General features: G+C 41.6%; 1 protein-coding gene across 25 annotated transcripts in view; it reads left to right on the top strand.

The window, feature by feature from the left end:
* Positions 1-23,206, top strand: part of DTNA (dystrobrevin alpha) — a 451,122-nt gene that overhangs the window by 297,331 nt on the left and 130,585 nt on the right. For all 25 annotated transcript variants that reach the window (NM_001076260.2, XM_024984389.2, XM_024984390.2 and 22 more), the window contains one exon: positions 3,890-3,970. In NM_001076260.2, coding sequence (NP_001069728.2) covers positions 3,890-3,970 — 81 coding nt within the window. The remainder of the gene's footprint in view (positions 1-3,889; positions 3,971-23,206) is intronic.

The raw sequence follows: 23,206 nt of genomic DNA, 5'->3' as shown, positions 1-23,206 counted from the left end.
GGCTGATATTCCTTGGTTTACTCAGAAAGCCAATAAAGCCCCAGCACCGGACTTGCTCTGTTCATATAGGCCGCAGGCGCCCTCTTGAATAGCTGAAGGTGCCCCACCTTATGCACCTTCTCGAGTGGGTCTTAGAAGCCCAGGCAGGAAAGTGAATGCAGAGGGTCCCTGTGCTCTAGGGAATCAGCCTGAAAAGGAAAAGGAAAGAGAAAGAATGACACGGGGAGACCGAGCTTTGAGCAATGCCTGTAGCTTTATTTTCAAAGGGAGCTTATATACCTTAAGTTGTGCATAGAGGAAAATAGGGGGTGTAAAATCATGCAAAGTCAGCAGTCTTTGATCCTTATAGAGACCAGGCTTTTCTTTTCTGCAAACTTATCATATACAAATGGTTTAGGTGATTTACATCATCTTCTGGCCAGAAGGCCTGTTAACATTTTATGACTCTGATAAAGGTTTGTCAACCATAAGACTTATTTTCTCTAAGAGTAATTATTTTAAAGTTTGGCGCCATCCTCCGAAGATTTTAGATAAAGTTGCATTCCTATAGGGCAGAGGTGCAGTGGGTTTACAACAAGGAAAGAATTTATTACCTTAAGGGTCTAAAGTTGTTAACACCAAGGCCACTACTTATTTTTCCTACATACCAACTATATTAATTAATACACTTCCAAGGATACAATACAGGGGATGTGGAAACTTGGCAGCAAGCATTGGCTCAACAATGAAATCTTCTACTAGTTCTATTCTAACAATTTCTAACTCTCCGAGGGGCTCTATACTATTTGAATATCTTAAGCTTCCCATGCCTCTTGGGGTTGAGAGACTGTAAACAATCGTATGCTTAGCTGTAGGAGTCCGGGTAAACCTGTCAGGCAAGTTAAAGAGCCATCTGAGGGGTTTGGATTGAAACACTCCTATTATGCCCAGGAGGCTAATTAACTAGAGCTCTAAGTTGATTTCCTTCAGAGAAAGGTGGTCGGGGATAGCCCCCCCCCCTCCCCCGCCCCGTTAATGTCAGAGGAGTTGGTGAAAGTCATAAAATAGTAAAACAGACAGATTCTGGTTTTGGGGTAGATGCTCTGACAGATCCAGGGGTCCCTTGAGCCCTGACTCGCCTTTGCATATCAGGCCTCTCCACATGACCTTTGTCATGGGTGGGAACTCCCATGCTGGCTCCCTGCAGGTAAGGGTCTCAAATCCATGTCTGATAATAATGACAATAATAGCAACATCCATATATTGACTCCCATTGTGTGCCACTCTCTGGGTAGATAGACATTGGACTTGAAATGGCTTTGGACTTGGACATCTTCAACCTGAAAAACTCAAGGAGACACTACCCCGCCCCCACCTAAACTTTAAACTCTGTGATGACAAAGACTTTTGTACATAATCTCCAGATGCTAATGATAATCACAATAGCTGCTTCCCAATCTTTGAAAAATAAATTTTGTTAAGTGGCAGGGAGAAAAGATGATATGGTTTCAGAAGGGAAATTGGATGAAATGGATTGACGTTACAGGGAGGCAAATGAAAGCCCAAATATAAAGAAGAAATGGCTATCATTTATTGGTACTCAGCAGTGACACTGAAAACCCTTATAAGGATGTCCATTTGCTCACTAGGTACCAGCTACAGAGGTTACCAGCTGGTAAAGTTGATGCTGTTCTCCTCATTTTATGCATGAAGAAGTCAGAAGGCAAGTAAAAACTTCTCAAAGTTCATACAACTAGGAAGAGAAAGATTAGGGTTATTGACTATAAAGCTCATAGTGAAGATGAAGTCGCTCAGTTGTGTCCAACTCTTTGTGACCCCATGGACTGTAGCCTACCAGGCTTCTCCGTTCATGGGATTTTCCAGGCCAGAAAACTGGAGTGGATTGCCATTTCCTTCTTTAGGAGATCTTCCCAACCCAGGGATTGAAACCAGGTCTCCTGCATTGTAGGCAGACGCTTTACCGTCTGAGCCACCAGGGAAGTTATATAAAGCTCATATATTGTCACTAAGTTTTAAAATTATCCCTATCATTGGAAGTAATATTTTATGGCCATTGGCTAAATGTCCATCTATTGAGAACATATTTAGGCAATTTTCTGCATGGGATGAAGGTGAGCCCTCCCTCTTTGATCCTTCAAGCATTCAGTATCAACGAGTCTGTTTGTCAAGTAATAAACTCTCATAAGTATGAATGTTAATGAACTGCCTCATAAAACCATGGAGTAATAGGTGATGTTGCTAGTCACTAAGTCATGTCCAACTCTTTGTGACCCCACAGACTGTAGCCCACCATGCTCCTCTGTCCATGGGATATCCCAGGCAACAATACTGGAGTGAGTTGCCATTTCCTTCTCCAGAGGATCATCCCAATCCAAAGATCAAACTTGAGTCTCCTGTTCCAGGGGATCTTCCCGACCCAGGAATCGAACCCAGGTCTCCTGCATTGCAGGCAGATGCTTTACCATCTGAGCCACCAGGGAAGCTATTTATAAATAAGTAAAGTTAAAAAAAATCCTGCATACTGAGTGGTGCAGCCAAAAAAAAAATGTTTTTTAATATATCAAAGTAGAGCCATGTACCTTAATATCTGTTATGAACATAAACATGGGCTTGAAAGAAGCCAAATATTTAGAAGTAGAGAACAGACATTAGTTGAACATCTACTATGTTTTAGAGACGGTCTAGAAATGAGCCCCTCCAGAGGAGAGTGGGAGGACGGCCAGGAACTCAGGTGTCGATGGAAGAAGCAGCACGTCTACAAGGGCTGGTGAGGAGACCAGCCCAAGCCTAGCAGAGGTTTGAGGGCAGAGCAGTGGGGAATGTTGTGGGGTAGGTAGGAGGGGAAGAGCCTGCAGCGGGGCTTGGATTCCGGGTGGATCTTTCAGCCCTGGTGCTGTGGGCATCAGGAGCCATGCTGGATTCTTGAGTAGAGAAGTGGGCTGAGGAAAGCAGTTCAAGAATATGGAGAACACGCTATGTCAGGGAGGAAACGGAGGCCTCAGTGGCAGAAAGAATAGTGCTGTCTTTCTTTCATTTTTTCTTTTCTAAAATTTAGTTGGTTTACAATGCTGTGTTAATTTCTGCTGTATGGCAAAGTAATTTGGTTATACATATATATACATTCTTTTCCATTATGATTTACCACAGGATATTGAATAACAGTTCCTCGTGCTGTACAATAGGATCTTCTGTTTATCCATACTATATATACACTAGTTTGCATCTGCTATTCCCCAACTCCCAACTGATCCCTCCCTCAACCCACTCCCTTGGCAACCACAAATCTACAAAAATGGTTGTTTTTAGAAAGGAGACCCCCCCACCCCGAGGTTGACAGGAAGCTTTGTAAGATAGACATGAGTAACATTAATGATGTATGTGTGCCAAGCAGTGTTCCCAATGCTTTAGATTAATAGACACTCATTTATCCTTCAACAGTCCATGAGGTAAGTAGTAGTATTATCATCAGTCCCATTTCCCAGATGAGAAAACTGAGGCCTCTAAAAGCAATTGGTCTGAAGGCACCAAGAGCGGATGCCCAATGTTCAGTCTGTGCTCACCTCACAGCCATACTCTAATTACAGATTACAGTGCATTAAAAATCATTATTTGATAATATTACTATCTGGTGTCATCTAGCAGTTTAAGTCACAACTTGATCCGACTGTTATCAGAAATGGCAGACACAAACCCATGGACAGGATTGACAACCTGATGTCCCAGAACCTGAGGCGTACGAGACAGACCTCAGGTCTTAAATTTCTATTCTAGCAAAGATGAAAGTCAGATTACATGTATTGGTTAGGTCTGTAGTTATTTCGTTTATGACCATGATCACTTCCTTTCCACATGCAAGCAGACCACATGTGTACCTTTTATCTGTCCCCAGGGGCTCAAGACCTGGATCGTATCCGACTCTCCACCTATAGAACAGCATGCAAGTTGAGGTTTGTTCAGAAGAAATGCAATTGTAAGTATGCTGGTTCCTTGGGCCAGCTACCCCCATGAATCCTATAGTTCACATCTGTTACTTGGGCTAACTACTCTTGTGAATCCCATAGTTCACATCTGCTACTTGGTTTATTAAAAGTAGGCTTTTGTGCAAGTATGGATTTAAAAAAAAAACTATGTTTATACCACAATAAGAGATTATGATACAAAAATGGTAGAAAGACTTTTCCCAAACAATTCTGAATGACTCAACTGCTGAAGTATTGGAACAGATGAACCTCTGGATATGTATCCTGCCCTTGAAATGGTTGAAATCCAGATGGATGAGTTTTCTTTTCTCTAGCTTTGGTATTATAAGCTCCAAGCCCTCCAAATGGCTTCCAAGAACTTTAGAAAATATCAAATATTAAGTCCTCCATATGTTTTCTTTACAAATATAGGGAAATGTTTACAAGCTCCTGGAAAACATTTAAGTTTCTTTCTGAAACTACAAAAATGAGTCCTTTGTATCAGAGCATTGACTACTTTTGCTTACATCAGACCACAGCAAGAGAGGAGACAATGATACTTAAAGAAACAAACTTGCTTTAACTTTTCCCCAAATTTTAACATGTAGCAGCAAACTGGCTCATCAGTTAGCGAGCAGTTTCACTTTCCATGCCAGGTCAGTACTTCCATCAGATTATCACATTCATTTTCTCTTGAAAAATAGAGTGCTTCCAAGTTCATGTGTAGGAACTTACTCTTGTCTTTTTTGAAAACCGACTGCTATAAAATTAATAACTGTTCTCATTTTCTAGTTAGTATTGGACAAATTTTGAAAATGAAAACCATAATGTTCTCCTGCACACACAGACATAGTTCTTGAATATCTAAGCATGGGCATTAGGCACTTGGTGAATGTGGAAACCAGCCGCGTTTACATCTCTGCTCTCCCGGGATCTCTAGCAAAATGCTTCTTATGGCCCTGGGGGGACCACCTCCAGCCCCAGGCTTCTCAGTTTACAGCTACAGGAATGCACCGGAGATATCTACTCCTCAGCTTGCTCAGCTGCAGCTTCTTCCCTAGCTCTAGTAGGAAATGGGTCTGAAATTTGGGTCAGGACAAGAAGGAAGAAAAAACCAGGTGGGTCAAATATCAAAGTTGTGTTTTAGCTTGTTGTGTGTGCATGCTCAGTCATGTCCAACTCTTGCAACCCCATGGAGTATAACCTGCCAGGCTCCTCTGTTCATGGGATTTCCCACGCAAGAATACTGGAGTGGATTGCCATCTCCTCCTCCAGGGAATCTTCCCAATCCAGGGATCGGACCCATGTCTCCTGCATCTTTGCATTGGCAGGCTCATCACAGGAAGCTAACCCAGTTCCCCAAAATGCAATAGAAGATCACTGCAGATGCAGGAAGGAACCTGGGATTGTGCTTCCGGTCCTGCATGTTGATAGGTCATAAAAGCCCTTTTGGGGACTGGTGTTAAGGGATCAAGAAAATGCTCCCACAAGAAAGCTTCCCCTCCCCCCTCAACCCCATCACCTATATGTAAACAAAAGGAAGAATCTCTGTGTTTTCAGCAATGAAAGTGATGGAACCCTCTGCCTTTTTCCTTATTACCACTCCAATGGGCCTCAGTGTAGACGGAGTTCTATCCTCATAAAGCTTTGCTACACAGAGCCTTCCTTAGGTTACTTTCAGTAGAGATGGGGAACTTGGTGGATCTGGCAAGAGGTGATCAGGGACCTCCACTAAGAAAGAAAGTGACAGGATCAATGTGTATTTTAGAAAAGAAATTGTCAGGTATTGAAGAAGAGTAAAGAAGTGTTGTGTTTTGCCTTGGGTGTCATTAAATTTTTTTGGTGTGCTTATCTTCTCTCATTCACCAAATTCAGGACTCTTCACAGTAGGGTCAGTTTTTTTGTATGTTGTCTACGTTTTACTTAAATTTCTGAGAACAAGACTGATGTTCAATAAATATTTCTCTTTGTCCATTTTGTATAAACTAGGCTATGAAATACTTTGCTGAAATTACATTAGATGCCAGAATAAAATATCTTGAGTGCTTTCCAAAGAATAATACAAAGACAGTACAAAATGGTAAGGATGAACAAATACATAGCTAGTTGAATAAATAAGGAAAAGTGAGAAAGGAAGGAAGAGAGGGAGGGGGGAAGGAAGGAAAAGTAAAGAAAAATGACCCACATTGATTAGGCAACCCTGCAGCCAACATTACAAAGGGTGCACACCATTGGCCCGAACTGCGTCCAGCAAACCACAGGCCATATCTCATTCCTCCTACTCTCTGACAGAGGCCCTTTCTCCTTTTGGGGTACCTCCTTTTCCATTTCCTGCTCCCCTCATCCTTATTCCACATCCTGAATTATGTCATAACCTCACTGACTCTTTTGGAAAACAGTGGGAGAAACGGTGTTGATCCATCCCTGTCTATCCCTCTGTGCATCCACTCACTTACCCCTTAATTTAGGAAGCTTATAATGAGCCCCTGTGCAAGGTTTGGCACTGCTCTAGGTACCAGGAATAAAGCTGGAGTGAATGAGATGTGATCCCTGCCTTAAAGCTGCCCAAAGTCTAATTGGGTAGATGGATTTTTACACAAACAACACCTCGTGGAAGTGTAATAAGGGCAGAGCGTGTGTGGGAGCAACAAGAAGGCAGAGCCCAGACCTAGGTGTGAGGGCTGCTGGCGGGAGTTTTCCTGGAGCAAGAGACACTGGGCTGAGTCTTAAAGAATGAGTAGACATTACACAAGAAAGTGTTATTTGCTTTGCAAGGTACCTTATCAACTTCATATGTTTTAGGGAAAGGAAAGATATTACATTCTATACAAACTAGACAAAACTGAGGCTCAAGGGAAAAAAAAGTAAGCATATATTGAGTGCTCTGCTAAAATTAAGTTTTGTTTTAAAGTTGTTTCTACCTGTATCAGAAGTCTTACATGCAAGCACCATGTGTGTTACTTAAGTTTTCCTTCCTGACAAAAAATATAACAGTTGTATTGAGGTACATGTAAAATGCTCACACAATTGGGCTTGGCTTATCTTCATCAAAGTTGAAGTCTTCCTTTTAGGAAGATAAGCAGCAACACTGATGTACGTGAGATATTAGTCAACATGAACATATACCCCTCTATTCAGTTCAGTTCAGTTGCTCAGTTGTGTCTGACTCTTTGTGACCCCATGAATCGCAGCACGCCAGGCCTCCCTGTCCATCACCAACTCCCGGAGTTCACTCAGACTCACGTCCATCGAGTCAGTGATGCCGTCCAGCCATCTCATCCTCTGTCGTCCCCTTCTCCTCCTGCCCCCAATCCCTCCCAGCACCAGAGTCTTTTCCAATGAGTCAACTTTTCGCATGAGGTGGCCAAAGTACCCCTCTATTAGAGGAATGTATTTTCTGTCTGCCATAAAACCTAACCCACAGTGCATTATGGTACCTGGTATACTCTACAATAAAAGAAATAAGGAAAAAATCCAGGAAGTATGCTTTTAAGGGCATCGCTTTATTGAAAACTCTTATACTGTATTTACTCATGGAAATCAGTAGAACTTAACTGAGAACAGGGTGTTTATTTTTAGGCCCAGACCTTATTTATAGTTAATATTTATTTTGTATATTAATAAAACTAAGCTTTAAAACTACATAATGGAAGAAAAATGTAAAAACGGACACAAAGTCATCACCTAGAAAAAGTATTTCTGGGGGTAACATGGGGTATATAGAATTTTAGGAGATTTCTTTTTTTATCTAAATTTAAAGATCAAAAGAGCTAGTTAATTCCCTATATTTCCTTCCTCATAGCCCTTGCCTACTCTATTGCTAAAGTATTGATTCCTATCACTGACATTCATGTTCATTCTGTTTAATACAGTTACTGATGTATACTGAGAATAGCTCATTACCACTGTCCTGAAAAACTCCAAAGGAGAGGCCAGAAAACTGTGGCCTGTGGTCTGAATGTGGCTCAGCATCTATTTTGTATCAACCATGAACTAAGAATAGTTTTCACAGACGAGTATTTGATAATAGAGAACATTGATTCACAACCCCAACTAAGCAAAATGTTATCCTCCCAAAATAATTCCATTCTTCTCATTGTTTAAAAATCGGACGCAAGACTTCTTTGGTTGTCCAGTAATTAAGATTTCCCCTTCCAATGTAGGGGGTGCAGGTTCGATCCCTGGAACAGGAGCTAAGATCTCACATGCCTCTCGGGCAAAAAACCAAAATGTAAAACAGAAGTAATACTGTAATGAATTCAATAAAGACTTTAAAAAATAGTCCATATCAAAAAACAAACAAACAAAAAAACCTTTAAAAAAGTGGACTCAATTACTGTATTTTTAATTTCACAAGTAAAAACGTGGAAACTTGTTTTCTCTACTTAATATCTACACAGTATTACTGTATAAAACAGTGGTGCCTCTTGGTCCACCAAAAAAAAAAAAAAATTTACTAACTTCTGCTAGAAGAAAAGAGCTGTAAGAAGCCCACTTTTAGCAGACTTGATGATGTTAAGGAACAAACTAGTGGTTATCAGTGGGAAAGGGAAAGGGGAGAGGGGCAGCAAAAGATTAAGAGGGTAAGAGATACAAACTATTAGGCATCAAATAAGATGCAAATAAATAAAATAAGCTTCAAGCTACATTGTACAACACAGGGAACGCAGCCAATATTTTATAATCACTGTAGATGGAATGTGTGCTCAGTCGCTTCAGTTGTGTGACTCTTTGCAACACTATGGACTGTAGCCCACCAGGCTTCTCTGTCCATGGGACTCTCCAGGCAAGAATACTGGAGTGGGTTGCCATGCCCTCCTCCAGAGGATCTTCCTGATCCAGGGATTGAACCTGCATCTCCTGTTTCCTGCATTGTAGGTGGATTCTTTACCACTGAGCCACCAGAGAAGCCCATAGATGGAATGAAAATGAAGTGAAGTCGCTCAGTCATGTCCGACTCTTTGCAACCTCATGGACTGTAGCCTACCAGGCTCCTCCGTCCATGGAATACTCCAGGCAAGAATACTGGAGTGGGTTGCCATTTCCTTCTCCAGGGGATCTTCCCAACCCAGGGATTGAACCCTGATCTCCTGCATTACAGGCAGATGCTTTAACCTCTGAGCCACCTGTGAATCACTCTATTGTACACTTGTAACATATAATATTATACTGCAACTATATTTCAATTTAAAAAAAAAAAAGAATTTTTTTTCAGGCAAAAGCTTCTTCTTTCCTTCAAATTTCTCCATAGGCTCTATTTCCCAACTCTGCTTCTTCCCTTTGCCATTCATCTTTGTACCTTGTCACACCCTCCTTCCCCTGCCATAACTAGCACATTTTCTAATAAAACAAGAAGAAATGTGTCCAAAAAATAGGAATCAAAATTTGGCTATTTTATTTTCTAGGAGGACTGGAACAGAATGGAGACTATGATAATATTTCCAATACTCCTTCCTAATCAGCAGTCTTCTCTTTCGCTTCCAGGTATCCTGCTAAATTTCCACAAAATAAATACCCTATATACCATTTACAAACATGTGAAAATGGCCACATCTCTGCCTTTATTTTGAACAAATAACCATCTTCTACTAGAAAATGATTTCCTCGGTCAGCACTGACACAGTTAACGACCCAGATACCCTGTAATGTCAGCAGATCTTTCTTCAGAAATTGCTTTGGAGTCAAGGAAACATGGCCTTAAGTTCACGAACAACAAAAGGCAACAGGGGAAATCAATGAGAAATCTCGAAGTCCTCCTGCTTAATAGTGAGACCAAAAAAGCAAGGAGACGAGAGGATCCTCTCCCCGACACCTGCAGCCGACACTGCACCGTCTTTAGTTCTGGTTACAGTCTGAATTTTCTATCACTCATCTCAATTAAAATTGAATTAAAATTGTGTTTAAAAAAAAAAAGAGGACAAAAGGTATACATTTGCCTCTGGACTTTTACCACCTTTCCTCTAGTAAATGAAACATTTTTTAAAAGTAAAGTTTCCTTCAATCAGATATCATTTAAAGTCAGAACACATGCTTTTCTCTGTAACTTCTCTAAACTTCTTTCAGGATTTCCTGTGAACCAAAAAAATAGAGTTGTCTATTTACTGAAATGTTTCTTTATCACTGCAAAATTAACCCAAGTGAGTGCTATCTATGTCCTAGGTCCTGAATAAACACTCCCCTATGGATGAATGAAAGTGCCCCACTAGACTCACTTCTCACCCGCCAAGTGACTAGTCTTAGGCTGCAGGAATGGCCTGCATTAACAAATGCTAGTATCACACTCATTGTTCTTCAAGCTAGTGTATCAACATGTTCCTTATCCTTGTCTCATATTTTTTGTTGTTGCTTTTTCTTTTGGCTGTGTGGCACATGGGATCTTAGTTCCCCAACCCAGGATCAAACCGGCAGCCCCTGCATTGGCAGCAGAGTCTTAACCACTGGACCACCAGGAAGCCCCTTGCCTCATTTTTAAGTGTGTGGATTTCTGATTGCCTGTGTCAGTTTTTATCTTTGCTTAACAAATGACCACACACTTAGCAACTGAGAACAACCACATTTATAATTACCCAGTTTCTGTAGGTAGAAACCCAACCAGCATGGCTGGACTCTCAGCTCAGAGTCTCATGGGCTGACCTCAAGTGCTGGCTGAATCCGTGGTTCTCATCCTGGGGCTCCAGGTCCTCTTCCAGGATAACTGGCTGTTGGTGGAATTCACATCCTTATGGTTGAAGGACTGAGATCCTCGTTTGTTGCTGACTGTCATATGGGGACAGCTCTCAGTACCTAAAAGCAAGTCACGTTTCTTGCCACGTGGCTCCCCACAACCGTTCAGAGTGTAAATATCTGCTTCTTTATCCATGTTTCTCACTGACTCTCTCCTCTGTGACCAACTAGGGGAAAAAAAAAAAAAAACCTCTCTGCTCTTAAAGGACTCATGTGCTAGGTCACGCCCACCCAGATACTCTCTCTATCTCAAGACAACTGATTTGGGACTTCAGTTACATCCACAGTTACGCAGAGAAGTACCTGGATTAGTGTTTAATGGAATAACTGGGACTAAGTATCTGTCCTTGACATGCCAGGAACCTTGGGGTGGGGCCAAGCAGGGTATCCTAGGATCCTACCTACCACATTGCCCAAAGTTTAAAGAAAAAACACAGGCAAGAGAAATAGCACCCCCTCCAAAAGATATGTGTTTAAAAGAAAAAGATAGGGACTTTCCTGGTGGTCCAGTGGTTATGACTTCACCCTCCAACACATGGGCTGCTAGTTTGATCCCTTGTTGGGGAGTTAAGATCCCACATGCCTCGTAGCCAAAAACCAAATCATAAAACAGAAACAATACTTCAACGGATTCAATAAAGACTTTTAAAATGGTCCACAGAAAAAATAATTTAAAAAGAAGAGATAGAAGAACTCGCTCCACTCAAAGAGCCAGAAGAAAGAGCAGGAATGTTCACAGGGAAATAAGTGACAGAGGTCAAACCCTTGCAGCAAACGTATCTCTGTATTCTTCCAAATGTGTTTGATATACACTTTCATTCCTGATGTTGAGTCATTCTAGACACTTGTTTAGAATAAAGACAAGTGGATCACACTAGAATACAATGTTCCCCCAAAATTCCCTGTGGGGAAGTCGGGGGTGACAGCAGAACATAAACAAGCCCATTAAAGATGCCCATGCGCCAGGTGATGGAACACTGCTTCGCTCTGGGCATGCTGTACCAATGGCAAAAATGTCTCCCCTTAATCAGGCAAATTTCTGGTAGAGAAAAGCTATGATTTTAAAGCCCTAATGCTTCTGATGTGGGTTTAATTAAGGCTACTTCTTCCCATTAATTGCCTTTAAGCTCTTAAAGACCCAAGGCTTAGGTTACTTGTTAGTATTTTTATTTTTAGAGAATGCTGGAAACTTGGTCTTCTCAAGCTGCTACCACTGCATATACAACCTGTGAAGTAAGCTGACACCTGTAGTCTTGTTTCCAAGCATCTGGATGTAACATCCATCAGCTTCCTTCTCTCCTGCTTCTTCTTTACGCCAGGAAGCTGTGCCAACTAAGCACTTTCACTCTCACAGTTTAGGAAAGAGCATCATCTTAAATGCTGCAGTCAGTTGGGAAGGAGTGGTATGTAAGGAGGAATACCTTTCAAGCTTCTCCACCCCCATCTAAAGGAGGCCAGAGAGAGATGCAATGACCTTCCCGTAGTGATCTGCCAGGCTCTGTTCCTGGGAGCCTGCGGTATCAGCCCAGGGCCAATCAGCAGAGTGATGAAGCAATACCCAGGGGGTGTTCTCCTGCAGCCGGCTCCCAGGATCCCTGGACTCAGGAAACACAGAGGAAACAAAGACAGGAAGACAGGAGTGGAAGAATGACTCCTCCCACATAACCACACCTGTGATTATGCAGGAAAATCCTTCCTGACACCACCTTGATTTCCTCTCAGTGAAGCTTTGTTGGCATTTTGTCACCATTGTTAACAAACATTCAGACATTTATTCATTCATTCAACAAATACGGACTCAGATTTACTGGGCTCCAAGCATCATGCTTGGGCTTCCCTGGTAGTTCAGTGGTAAATAATCCATCTGCAATGCAGGAAATGGAGGGTTCAATCCCTGTGTTGGGAAGATCCCCTGGAGAAGGAAATGGCAACCCACTCCAGTATTTTTGCCTGGAAAATTCCATGAACAGAGGAGCTTGGTGGGCTACAGTACATGGGGTCACAAAGAGTAGGACATGACGGAGCACCTAAACAACAACAAGCATTGTGTTTAGACCATGGGTGGCGAGGGGAGTCTGGTAATTTTCCTTCGTGTACAAATTTAGTATTAGAATAACCTTAAGTTTAGAATAAATAGGATGTCTATTTATAAACACATTTAAAACCTATTTATAGGACACATCCTATTTATTCAAAGTTTCTGAGTCTGTGGATATCAAATATAGATACACCCTAAAACTTTGCTATTAGGTTGGTGCAAAAGTAATTGCAGTTTTACATTGTTGAACTTTGCCATTTAATTCTGGAATACACTCCTAAATAAGGATGGTTATGTTATACATCATTTTAATGCACATTTCTCACTTTATGTTTTTTGCTAATGACTCATTATTTGTGGCTCAGAGGTTAAAGCGTCTACCTGCAATGCAGGAGACCAGGGTTCGATCCCTGGGTCAGGAAGATTCCCCTGGAGAAGGAAATGGCAACCCACTCCAGTATTCTTGCCTTTAGAGTCCCATGGACAGAAGAACCTGGTGGGCTACAGTCCTCGGGGTCGCAAAGAGTCAGACACGACTGAGCGATTTCACTTTCACTTTCATTATTTGCTATTTATTTTAGAATAGGGAAATGATGTTAGACAAAAGGCAAATTTGAGCAATTTTCTTATTCAAGTTCAAAATGGATTGTAAAGCAGTGGAGACAACTCACAATATCAACAATGCATTTGGCCCAGGAACTGCTAATGAACATACAGGGAGGTGATGGTCAAGAAGTTTTGCAAAGGAAACAAGAGCTTGAAAATGAGGAGTGCAGTGGCTGGCCATCGAAAGTTGACAATATAACCAACTGAGAGCCATCATCAAAGCTGATTCTCTGATAACTACATGAGAAGTTGACCAAGAATTCAATGTCAACCATTCTATGGTCATTTGAAGCAAACTGGAAATGTGAAAAAGCTTGATAAGTGGGTGCCTCATGACCCGACTGAAAAGTTTTTAAAAAATCATCTTTTGAAGTGTCATCTTCTCTTATTCTATGCAACAACAACAAACCATTTCTCAATCACTTTGTGATATGTGATGAAAAGTGGATTTTATACTATAGCCAGCAATGGCCAGTTCAGCAGCTGAACCAAGAAGATGCTCCAAAGCACTTTCCAAAGCCAAATTTGCACCCGAAAAAAGTTCATGGTCACTCTTTAGTGGTCTACTACCCGTCTGATCTACTACAGTTTTCTGAATCCCAGTGAAACCATTATATCTGAGAAGTATGCTCAGCAAATCAATGAGATGCACTGAAAACTGCAATACTTGCAGCCAGCATTGGTCAACAGAATGGGCCCAATTCTTCTCCATGACAGCGCCCGACTGAACATCACACAACCAACGCTTCAAAAGTTGAACTACTTGAGCAGTGAAGTTTTGCCTCATTCACCATATTTACCTGACCTCTCGCCAACCAACTATCACTTCTTCAAGCATCTCAACAACTTTTTACAGGGAAAATGCTTCCACAACCAGCAGGAAGCAGAAAATGCTTTCCAAGATTTCACTGAATCCTGGAATAAACCAACTACCGGAATAAACCAACTTATTTCTCATTGGCAGAAATGTGTTGGTTGTAATGGTTCCTATTTTGATTAATAAAGATGCGTTTGAGCCTAGTTATAATGATTTAAAATTCACAATCTGAAATTGCAATTACATTTGCACCAACCTGATATAATAAACCTATATCTAGCCTATTGGTCCCCTGAGCAAATTGCTATTTTCTGAAGGGAAAAAAAAAAAAAAATATATATATATATATATATATATATATAACTTATAAATTTGGTGATTAAAAGAAACCAAGTATATTATAGCTACTGAAATGGATTAAGTCTGTAGCTATTTTTATTCTTTCATGGTGTTGGACTAAGACTTCTGTTTTACCCCCTTTTCCATCAGGAATTGTAAAGTTCTGTTTGATCTGGGTGAGGAGTACATAATACAAGAGATGCTGAGTGGCTTCTCTTGGGAAAATACCAAATAAAATCATATTATTGAGAACTCAATTTCTAACTTCCAAAAACTAGCAGAAATTGAAAGTTGCTCAGTCCTGTTCCACTCTTTACAACCTCATGGACTGTAGCCCACCAAGCTCCTCTGTCAATTGGATTTCCCAGGCAAGAACACTGGAGTGGCTTGCCATTCCCTTCTCCAGAGGATCTTCCCAACCCAGGGATCAAACCTACATCTCCTGCATCACAGGCAGATTCTTTACTGTCTGAGCCACCAAAGAAGCCCAAATATTAGCCGAGTGCCCTGATAAACAAGTCATTGTCCCATAATATGTGTCAAGACTTGTCATCAAGATGCAATCATGAGGACCCCAGGCCTGCTGCAAAGCTGAGAATAGTGACACCAGCCCTCAATTTTTGGCTTCCCAGGTGGTGATAGTGGTGAAGAACCTGCCTGTTATGCAGGAAATATAAGAGACACGGGTTCAGTCCCTTGGTCGGAAGGTCCCCTGGAGGAGGGCATGGCGACCCACTCCAGTATTGCCTGAAGAATCCCATGACAGAGGAGCCTGGCAGGCTACAGTCCATAGGGTCACAAAGAGTCAAAAATGACTGAAGGGACTTAACACGCCCTCAATAGCTTAGTTTCTCAGGAAAATAATGAACTTCGGTGTAAGGTTAAGTACAATTCATTTCAAATTCAACACTGATGATTAAGATAGTGATGTTATATCGTGGAGATTACCTTGAGGAAACTTTGCATGACGGAACAGAATCTACTTAGAAAGTGGTCATAATCATCATTTTGTTCTCATTTATTATTCCGGGAGGGTCCGATCAGTGATGGGTAGGGACTTGATTAGACTTGCTTTAGCGTGTATTTCCCCAGGAAGCAGACTCCACAATAAGACTCGCGTGGAAGCAGTTGGTTTGGAAAGTGAACCCAAAGAAGAAGGAGGAAGGAAAGCGGATAGACAGTGCAGGCACTGCTGAGGAACGTTGTGAAATGTCCGAACTATCCACCGGGGTGAAAAGAAGGAGGCACCAATCCAGCTACTCTGTCCTGTATTGGCCAAGGGTGGCCCACGGGGCGGAGTTAACCCCCCCCCCGCCCCCGCCACCCCGAGCTTCTGGGTTGCACAGTGCGCCTGTCAGGCGAGGTCTGGTATTTGTGCTGAAACTTCCGCTGCTGCTGCTAAGTTGCTTCAGTCGTGTCCGACTCTGTGCCACCCCATAGACGGCAGCCCACCAGGCTCCCCCGTCCCTGGGATTCTCCAGGCAAGAACACTGGAGTGGGTTGCCGTTTCCTTCTCCAATGCCTGAAAGTGAAAAGTGAAAGCGAAGTCGCTCAGTCGTGTCCGACTCTTCGAGACCCCATGGACGTCGAGACCCCATGGCTCCTCCGTCCATGGGATTTTCCAGGCAAGAGTACTGGAATGGGTTGCCATTGCCTTCTCCGGTAACTTCGGAGCCTAAGGCAAAGTGCTGCCTGGTTGCAGCTGCACCAAGCTGGTCAAAGTCTGTGTCGTGATGGTCATTCCCGCAGGGGGCTAGAGAAAAAGAAATTGAGCCAATATTTTGAAAAGACACAAAAGAGTAGCGTAAAACATCACTTGTACCTTGGCTCTGCTTTACAGCTTTTCTCATCCATATTTTCCATTGATTTTTAAAGATTTTTCTTTTTTAACAACAACAAAAAAAACCTTCTCATTTCTTGACCTAATCAGGACACCTATAAGTAATCTGTACTGCTGATGAGCTATCCAGAGCTCTCCTCACCCTAGATGAGAAGCCCTCCTAACCCATCTTCCAAATAACTGGTCATGCACTAGGAAATTGGGTTAGAGCTATTTTTTAAATGGGTGTGTGTGGGGCTGTGTGTGTCACTCAGTTGTTTCTGATTCTGTACGATCTCATGGATTGTCTCCTCTATCCATGGAATTCTCCAGGCAAGAATACTGGAGAGGATTGCCTTTTCCTTCTCCAGTTCTAAATGGGTGAATGAAGTGCATTTTCTGCCTCCCACTCCATTACTGACTCTCATTGTACAAAGACAATTAATTATATATTTAAACAGGACAGAGTGCAAAAAAAAAAAAAAAAAAGCAGTGGTCCCCAACTAATTTCTGCTTCCCCAGTCCTCCACGTCCTGGTCTGCTTTGTCTATTAGCCTTCATCTTGGCAGAATAAGCAGGTGATGCAGGATCGCTGAGAGCAACAGCCATCAGGGAAAAGTAGAAGACAGTTCCTCAGGCTTACCAGCCCCATGGATGCTCTTTCTCTGGAAATGTGGCTTCTGGCATCTAGTATTCTGGCCACCTGCTCAAGTCATAGAATATAAAGAGTAATAAATGTACTGTGAAAACCATGCTTAAGGAATCTCACTGAGCTTTCTTCAAATATTGAAATAAAGGGAGAACTTCTCAGTATTATATGTAGCATCTGGCAAACAGGAGGTGTTCTACCCTATTCCACTCACCAAGCATCATCAACCAGGCTTTTACAAGGTATTATGCAAATTGTTGTTCAGTCTCTCAGTCATGTCTGATTCTGTGACCTCATGGACTGCAGCATGCCAGTCTTCTCTGTCCTTCACCATCTCCCAGAGCTTGCTCAAATTCATGTCCATTGAGTCGGTGATGCCATCCAACCAGCTTATCCTCTCTTGGCCCCTTCTCCTGCCTTCAATCTTTCCCAGCACCAGGGTCTTTTCTAATGAGTCAGCTCTTTGCATCAGGTGGCCAAAGTATTGGAGCTTTAGCTTCAGCATCAGTCCTTCCAGTGGATATTCAAAGTTGATTTCCTTAGGATTGACTGGTTTAATCTCCTTACAAAGATAACCAAGAAATAGTTGTCCATGTCGTCCAGTTGCTTATAGTTTAGTGCTATGATTCCTCAGCTTTTCTCCCTGTGTATCTTTGCTATGTGCACATTAGCCATTGTCAAAATGTCCATGTAATTTAGAGGCTTTCTTGTTTCTGGTGCTATAAAATTGTAAATTGCTTAAAGTAAATATTTTACCTGATTATAAAAGTGTATACCACTTAATTGTAACAAATGTTCACTGTATACACATGTACTCACAAAAATTCAGAAAATTGTGAAGAAAGTAAATACCTGAAATCTCACTCCCCAGTGATGAACGCTGTAAATATTTTGAAATATATTCTTACATTAATGCACTTTTTTAATGGGTCAGTTCAGTGGCTCAATCATGTCCAACTCTTTGCGACCGTGTGGACTATAGCATGCCAGGCTTCCCTGTCCTTCACCAACTTTCAGAGCTTGCTCAAACTCACGTCCATCGAGTCAGTGGTACCATCCAACCAGCTTATCCTCTGTCGGCCCCTTCTCCTCCTGCCTTCAATCTTTCCCAGCATCAGGGTATTTTCCAGTGAGTCATTTCTTTGCATCAGGTAGCCAAAGTATTGGAGCTTCAGCTTCAGCATCATCCCTTCCTGTGAATATTCAGGACTGATTTCCTTTAGGATTGACTGGCTTGATCTCCTTCCAGTCCAAGGGACTCTCAAGAGTCTTCTCCAACACCACAATTCAAAAGCATCAATTCTTTGGCACTCAGCTTTCTTTGTGGTCCACCTCTCACATCCATACATAACTACTGGAAGCCATAGCTTTGACTAGATGGACCTTTCTCAGCAAAGTAATATCTCTTCTTACTAAATATGGGCTTCCCAGGTGCCTCAGTGGTAAAGAATCCACCTCCAAGCAAGAGATATGGGTTCGATCCCTGGGTCAGGAAGATCCTTTGGAGAAGGAAACAGCAACCCACTCCAGTATTCTTACCTGGGAAATTCCATGGATAGAAGAGTCTGATGGGCTACAGTCCATGGTGTCGCAAAAGAGTCAGACATGACTTAGTGACTAAATGATAACAACATTCTTTGGGAGAATCTGATGAAACCCAAGGACCCTTTCCTCCCATGACCCTAACCATAAAATTTACTTCATCATTTCTGAGTCTCTCCTCTCCCTTAAAGTCCAATCAAGGGCTCATCCCTATCAAAACCATCAGGAAGTTTGGGGGTTTTGAGCACAAGCCACCTTCTCTCCTTGCATAACCCTGCAATAAATCTTTCTTTGCTCTGAAAAAAAAATAAAAAGTGTCAGGAATAACTATCCATTAATGACTGCATAGTGTCATAAATGTTCTAATAGATTGTGAATGTGTCTGGGAGCAAAAAGGGAGAGAGTAATTCCACCTGAAGGTATCAGAAGGGGTTTCCTCAGGGCACATAAGTGCATGACATCTTGAAAGATAGCAGACTGAAGACTATGCCCGATGAAGGGAGAGGGCTGAGTAAAGGCTCATACGAGGAAGCCGGGGCCACATTCCAGAACTGTGGGGCATTCCATATGGCTGAAGCACAGGACTCTTGGGAGAAGCTAGAGACTAGTGGGAGCTGAGGACAAAGATGACAAGACTCAAGTCTGAACTTTGCTTTTCACGCTTAGAAGCTTGAGTTTACCCACTACACAACAGAGGGTGGCATGAGCAGAACTGAGCCTTATGACATTTCTTAGGACAGGTGGAAAAGGGCAGAGACTGGAGTGAGACAAGTGAGAAGGCATGCTGTAATAATCTAAGTAGAAGGCAATAAAAGCCCAAAATACAGCAGTAGAATGTAGGATATAAAGTAAGGGCACATTGAAGAAACCTATGCAGAGTTATCTAGTGAACTCTAAAATGACTACCCTGAGGGGAGAGAAGGTACTTGGTTCTCTCACTTCTAAGATTATTAAATATATTCTGAGCAAAGTTAATGCTTGCAGTGAGAAATTAGTTATTGTTCAGATCCTTCTTTTCATTTACCTCCTCATTATTTTTACAATCCTTGGTACAATACTTTGAAAAATAATAGGCTTAATAAATGCCTGTTCAAATGAACTTAGTTAAATTTAATTTACAGTATGACATCTATTAGGCCAATGATTATTATACCTCATTTTAAATAATGCTGCAAGTCTACAAACACAATTTAAGGAAAACTGAATACTTTTTCCTAATAGATAATTTATTTTATACCAAAAATATATTGTGGGCCTTTCCCTACTGCTCTGTTATATCATCCACCTTCAGATCAGATCAGATCAGCCTCTCAGTCGTGTCCAACTCTTTGCGACCCCATGAATCACAGCACGCCAGGCCTCCCTGTCCATCACCAACTCCCGGAGTTCACTCAGACTCATGTCCATTGAGTCAGTAATGCCATCCAGCCATCTTCATCCTCTGTCGTCCCCTTCTCCTCCTGCCCCCAATCCCTCCCAGCATCAGAGTCTTTTCCAATGAGTCAACTCTTCACATGAGGTGGCCAAAGTACTGGAGTTTCAGCTTTAACATCATTCCTTCCAAAGAAATCCCAGGACTGATCTCCTTCAGAATGGACTGGTTGGATCTCCTTGCAGTCCAAGGGACTCTCAAGAGTCTTCTCCAACACCACAGTTCAAAAGCATCAATTCTTCGGCCCTCAGCCTTCTTCACAGTCCAACTCTCACATCCATACATGACCAGAGGAAAAACCATAGCCTTGACTAGACGGACCTTTGTTGGCAAAGTAATGTCTCTGCTTTTCAATATGCTATCTAGGTTGGTCATAACTTTCCTTTCAAGGAGTAAGCGTCCTTTAATTTCATGGCTGCAGTCACCATCTGCAGTGATTTTGGAGCCCAGAAAAATAAAGTCTGACACTGTTTCCACTGTTTCCCCATCTATTTCCCATGAAGTGATGGGACCAGATGCCATGATCTTTGTTTTCTGAATGTTGAGTTTTAAGCCAACTTTTTCACTCTCCACTTTTACCTTCATCAAGAGGCTTTTTAGTTCCTCTTCACTTTCTGCCATAAGGGTGGTGTCATCTGCATCAGGAAATTAAAATGAAATTAAAATGTTATGTTTGTAAGAAATAATGGTTCTCCCCAAGGATCCTTAACAAAGAGAATGATCTTGGTGATAAAAGCATGTGTTGGGAGCCAGGAAGGGGTTGAGTTTGGAAGCATAAAATATTTTGTGAGCTACTCAGGTATTGTTTAGATTCATATTTTAAAAAGGTATGTAGCTCATGGCTCACTAATGGAGATCAAATCTGAAAATTGTCTTTTACTAACATTTTCTTTCTGAACTCAGTGTTTGAGTAATGTGAGTGATGGTTAATATGTTCAATGTAATCACATCAAAACATATTTGTTGACCTTGGCAAAGCATACTACTTAGCTGAGTTCCTCCCTAACAACTTTTTAAACACTGTCTGTCATTATCAAAGACCTAAATAAAGGCATACAAATAAATTATTTACTTGAAAAATGTTAACTGGCTGATTTGCACATGGCTTTCTCCACCTTAGTGTTCCTGGGATTCCCATGATACTTTAAAATGAATTCATCTGACTCAAATAAGCATCAATTTCCTCTTCTTTCTGTCTCTCATCTAACTCCATCCTTTAACTCTTGCTCCATGGCAGTGGTTCTCAAGCTTCCTTGACTTTCAAAATAACCTTAGGAGCTGCTTAAACATGGGTGTAGGTGCCCTGGCCATGCTCCAGGCCTGTGGAATCAAAGAACACACTTGAGACCCACTCACTGGGTCTAAAGATCACCTCTGGTTTTCGCTGCTGTACTGGTTGGCTATAGCTAGGGATCTGAATTAGTTGACATGGTAGTTGGAAAATGACTCAGCATTAAACTTTGCAGGATACATTCTCAGTCTCTCCATTTACTAACTAAAAATTAGAGAAGTCTTATACACTGGGCAAGAGAAAATGTTACAAAGGAATAGACCCTGCTTTCCAGTAAACCCCAGCACAAACTCCGCTGACCCAGTCAGGTCAACACAAGATCCAGTTACACCAGTTCACTCAGTGCTCTCTGCCACTGGTCCCTTGCTGATTTTCTTCCTGGGGTATGTCCCCCTCTTCCCCACAACCTCATCTCCATGTATTCATATACTGCTGTGATTTAGAAACCAGCTTGAGCCCTATTTCCTCCTCCTCTAAAACTTTTCCAAAGTCTCCAGTCCACAGTAGCATCCCAGTATGTTGACTTCTAGTAGTGTTTTTTTTTTTTAATCTGCTGTATGAATATAGACTTTTGATAACATAGTGTCTCTTATGGAGCTTCAGTTAGGCCTTCTGAATGTGTCTCTCCCATGGGAATTACAAGCTCTTTTATGGCCAGAGTCTCATTGTGTTAAATCACCAGTCACATTAAACATGTGATGTGTTGTAGAATCTTTAAAGTTTCCAGTTGGGTCTAACTTCTTTTAAAAATACTGTTGTTGTTCTTCAGTCACTAAATCACGTCTGACTCTTTGCAACTCCGTAGACAGTAGCACACCAGCCTCCTCTGTCCTCCACTGTCTCTCGGGCTTTGCTCAAATTCATGTCCGTTGAGTCAGTGATGCCATCCTAACATCTCATCCTCTGTCACCCCTTCTCTTTTTGCCTTCAATATTTCACAGCACCAGGGTCTTTTCCAGTCAGTTGGCTTTTCGCATCAGGTGGCCAAAGTATTGGAGTTTCAGCTTCAGCAACAGTCCTTGCAATGAGTATTCGGGGTTGTTTTCCTTTAGGATTGACTGGTTTGATCTCCTTACAGTCCAATGAACTCTCAAGAGTCTTCTCTATGGATTCTCATTTCTTGCTTTGTTTTCCAACTCTGTTTGTATAAGCATATGGCAGTCTTTCTCCATATGTCAATGCCGGCACATACAATAGATGTATGGTACATAGTGATACATTGAAATTTTTTCTCATGAGCTGATGCTCTCTTAATTTCAATGTAAATATTTGATCTGAAAGTGAACTAAACTAGTCATCACTGTGATACAGTCTCCCATGGGTTTTTATAACATCATATCAGTTAAGAGGAAAACAAACATGAAATTATAGTGGGGAAAATGTTTGTATTAAGGGACAAATAACTTTATAACTGACAGAGTGGAGCAAAGAATTGAAAGAATTTGGAGAGGATTTTTATAATTCCATCTGAATGTGACTGCAAATCTTAATGCCTCTTTTCTCTCAAAAATAAGAGTAATGCCTATATATAGATATATAGTGCTTTACATTTTTACTGTTTTCCGTCTTTGTTATTCTCAGGACTTACAAGGTAAGAAAGGTGAATATTATTATTCTTATTGTACAAATGAAGAATGACTTGATTCCAAATCTACTAGGTCCCATTTTTTTTCATTATAAGAAAAAAATAGATGTTGTTTTATACTACCTACAAGTTCTATATGATCAAGGACTTGCCTGTCTTGTTCACCCTAATTCTAGAACACAGAACAGAGCTGCCACATAATAAGGGCTGAATAAATAATGTATGAATGTATGAATGAAGTTTTATTCTCTGCAGTAGAAGGCTAAGGAAGAAGGCTCATCAGTGGCTTGGGGCCCTGAGTTTGAAGAAGACCCTGAAGTCATTCCTGGCACTTGCAAGGGGATATGTTTCTTTCCTCACCTCCTCACACCCCACCCCTCTGGCAGCCTCACTCACACACAAAACT

Source organism: Bos taurus, chromosome 24, assembly GCF_002263795.3.
Source record: "Bos taurus isolate L1 Dominette 01449 registration number 42190680 breed Hereford chromosome 24, ARS-UCD2.0, whole genome shotgun sequence".
In the NCBI taxonomy this organism is placed as follows: domain Eukaryota; kingdom Metazoa; phylum Chordata; class Mammalia; order Artiodactyla; family Bovidae; genus Bos; species Bos taurus.
The sequence above is the reverse complement of the archived record's forward strand: the minus strand, read 5'-3'. Positions and strand labels throughout refer to the sequence as shown.